This window comes from Condylura cristata, unplaced genomic scaffold, assembly GCF_000260355.1.
Source record: "Condylura cristata isolate star-nosed mole 26May11 unplaced genomic scaffold, ConCri1.0 scaffold00020, whole genome shotgun sequence".
Taxonomy (NCBI): Eukaryota; Metazoa; Chordata; class Mammalia; order Eulipotyphla; family Talpidae; genus Condylura; species Condylura cristata.
Window position 1 is genome coordinate 38,153,674 of NW_004567121.1, and position 3,526 is coordinate 38,157,199.

Consider the following 3,526-nt stretch of genomic DNA (forward strand, 5'->3'; position numbering starts at 1 on the left):
GGCCCCTCAGAGATCTTCCAAGGGCTAGAAGACAACGGTGGTTCTCTATTTGTTCCGAGGCCCGGGGGGCTGGCCCTCCCGCTCTCCTCCCGCCGGACTCACTCTTAGGAGTCAAGTGGTCAAGTGCTATGCGGGCCTGTTTAGGACAGATGGCATGGCTGCAAGCAGAAATAACCTCGGCCACGGGGTACAGCTGAAAAGCACAAGGCCTTACCTAGCGCCGCACTCCACATCCTGGTGTGATCACCCTCCTGGGGCCCTTGGCGGGAGCCGGGGTGCAGCGGCTTGCATTGGGATGCTTCGTGACTTGACACAGATGCTGGCTTGCAAGCACACGGGCAGGGAGATCGCCTTGGCTTCCGCACTCAGGGTTGGAGGCTTCGAAGGAAGCTTCCAGGGAGGCACCAAGGTGTGTTCCCTTCCATCTCATGGCGGTGAAAAAGTGAAGCAAACTCATGCGGGAAGTGAAATGCTTTCTTCAGGACCACCAGGCACAACACAGAAGCCATCGCAGGTCACAGAGGAATAATAAGCACGTTCAAGAGGAGGCTGAGCTGCCTCTAAGATTAGAGGTGGTTCCGGAAACTGCGCGGCTGCCTAACTGAGCGGCATGGTCACCTGCTGGCCTCAGCCAGGTGAGCCCAAGGGGCCACTGGCCGGGAGACAGTGGCGCCTTGGAGGAGGCGGGGCCGTGAGCCTGGATTTGCAGCCCCCGGCCTGCAGATAATGAGACTGGGGAGGCCGCGGAGTCACCGTCCAGAACTTGTGGCTGACGAGCGCGGCACAGGTGTCCTGCTTCCTGTGCGACTCCCTAGACAGGTCTCTGATCCCGTGGGAGCATTTCAGGTCTCACAGGGCAGCCCTGCGAATCCACCTCCTGACACATGTTCGCGCTGGCTTGTCGGTGCTGGGCACCGAGGGGGCTGCGCTCTTGGGGTGTGCCCACTCCTTCCATCAGCAGAGCTGCCCCCAGCTAGACGGGAGAAGGGGCGAAGTGATCGCTGCGGAGCTCCAAGCTTCAAGGCACACGCGTGCCAATGAGACAAAAGCAGGCAGCGGAGTCACTTCTTCTGCGTGGCTTATTCAAAGTTAAAAATAAGTTGGATCAAAAAGGCGGGGGCAGTGCACTGAGCTATGGTGATGGCACACGGGTGAATTGGTGGTGGGAAGCCCACGGGGATTACAACTGAGATGGAAAAGGGCACCAAATGATGTAAAAATAAACTATTATATATTTTTTAAATACTACTAATTTCCTGCTTTCAAATATGGAAGACATAGTAGATTGAAATTTATTTAATGTGAAAATAATCAATTTATTATATAAATAAATGCCTCTATCCCCCGCCCCCCCAATAAGTTGGGAAGGAAAGCCGTCATTTTTGCCATCTTTCATTGCCACAACCATTTAGGAGGCGAGAACAACGAGGCCACAGGACAAGACACGGAGAGACAGCATTGCATTCTGAATTCTGCGCAGAGCTGTTAGGGTTTGGTCAGTGTTTTTCTGGAACCCATCCTAGTTATTGCTTGTAACACTAATGTCTTTCAAAATACTCATGCCCACAGTGACACTTCTCCCAGTGGCGAATGAGCGGGGCTGTCTTTATCCGTGCTTAACATAGGGACGAGAACACAGTACCAAAAAGTTACGTGTATTTCCCAAGTTCCTATTTCCAGGAAAATCCAGGAACTAAAATTCAGGTTGACTTCCAGTTCAGTTTCTTTCTCCAGACATGTTCTTTTGGTTTAACATGAAAAGAAAGCTCCTCTTTGGCCACTGTTTTCTAGCATTCACGGCCTGTTTGCAGTACAGGGCTTCTTCTTTTGCTGATAAGCATCCTTACTCTTTACAGCCCACGAGTCCTTGGACATATCCAGCGCTCGGTAAGTGTTACTAAGAATTAAGAACATGTGACTCACCTTTAGAGGACCAACGCTATTTCAGGTAGAACAAAGAGGCGTTGTGTATACAGAGTTCAAGCCTTGCCCCTTGATCACTGTGTAAGAGCTCTGATCTAACTAACAGATGCCTATCTGAGGTCTGCATCGAATCTGTGCCATCGTCAGAGTTGCTGGCTTACAACACAGGCCTGTTTCTTCACTACAAACTAGGTGTGGTATCTTTAACTACATTTCCATTGATACCTCTTGGATGGTAATTAATCGTTTTAGATTATTGTCATATACCTGGCATGGTTCTGAGCTCCTGACATAGGTAAGCTTTCACAACCTCATAACCATGGTCTCGGTGATATCATAATGCTCATTTTTACACACGAAGAAACTGAAGCTTCAAAAGGTTAAGTACCTTGCCCAAGGTATTGCTGCCAAAACTTAGCTCTGATTCCAGAATCTAAACTATTACTGCGTTTTACCTACCAATTTTTGACTCACACAGCTATATTTTCCAAATTTTCTAAAATGCTCCCCCCCTCATAGCCCCTCACCCCCAGTAGAGACTGTTCAAAAATAAACATAAATAAAAGAAACATTCAGAGGGAGGAAGCTCCCGTTGTCACATGCACTAGCCCTGAGACTGCATCTTCGTGCTGACTTGAAGCTGTAAGCTGTTGCCTATACCCAGCTTTGAAGTTTGTAAAATGGCTCTTGAGTTTTCATTCAGCTTGTATGCCCAGCCTATATGCTTTCTGTGCACCCCAAAGTGCAGCAAAGGAGAAGCATTTCTGAGATGCCTAAAGAGGCAGTCTAGATTATTGGAAGGTATGTTTTAATGGGGGTCGGTGGGCCTGGTCTGCTGCTGATTGACCACGAGCTCACTGTGGCGCACCCAGGGAGGACGAAGGTGTTAGCTTTTGAGTTCTTTTGCCTTTATTCAGTGGGAACTGAGTCTACCAAACCTGGAGTAAGTTCACAAACAAACAAACAAACAAATCCAAGGAATGTCAGGTGGGAAGGGACTGAACAGACAAATCAATTCCCTTCTGAGACCACACTGGGTCCCCAAGTGAACAAGCCCCCCAAGTGTGCTGTGGGGCCATCATCAAGTAATCCCACCTCTGTGGAGGATGAGACCTTCACGAGGCGCTTTCCGTGGGGGGCTCCTGTTTCAGGAGTAGCAAGGGAGACTACTTGGGTTTCTAGCTGCTGCTGTTTATGGCAGGGCGCTTGGCAACTGTGTTTCTCTGTCGCTCAATTTCTTTGACAGGTGGGGCTGGTAATGGTACCTCTCAGCCGGTTGACTCTCACCCCTTAGAGTGAACAGACCCCCTTATTCAGATCTGGATTTCTTTTGTTTTTCGTTTCCCAATGTCAACAGGGAAACCAAACACATTAAGTACTGTCAAATATTTGGAGAGCGAGTGAGGACACCCCCAAGGAACATTATACGGGGTGTCCTGTTTTATCATTAATTACTGACTCACTGCCAACATTTGAAAGAAGCGATCGATTGAGCGATCTTAGGTAGGTGTGTGCAAGGCTGGGGCCTGGGTTTCAGGCAGCCCCTGAGGGTCTTGGAACACCCCGGGAAGTTAAGGTGACCACTGCTTTGAAAGCAATGTTT

At 49.3% G+C, this 3,526-nt stretch overlaps 1 protein-coding gene across 1 annotated transcript in view; it reads left to right on the plus strand.

Annotated features, from left to right (window-relative positions):
- The first annotated feature begins 610 nt into the window (after positions 1-610).
- MBOAT2 (membrane bound O-acyltransferase domain containing 2) overlaps positions 611-3,526 on the plus strand; it is a 45,519-nt gene continuing 42,603 nt past the window's right edge. Inside the window, exons 1-2 of the mRNA XM_012727371.1 lie at positions 611-635; positions 1,857-1,887. Coding sequence (XP_012582825.1) covers positions 611-635; positions 1,857-1,887 — 56 coding nt within the window. The remainder of the gene's footprint in view (positions 636-1,856; positions 1,888-3,526) is intronic.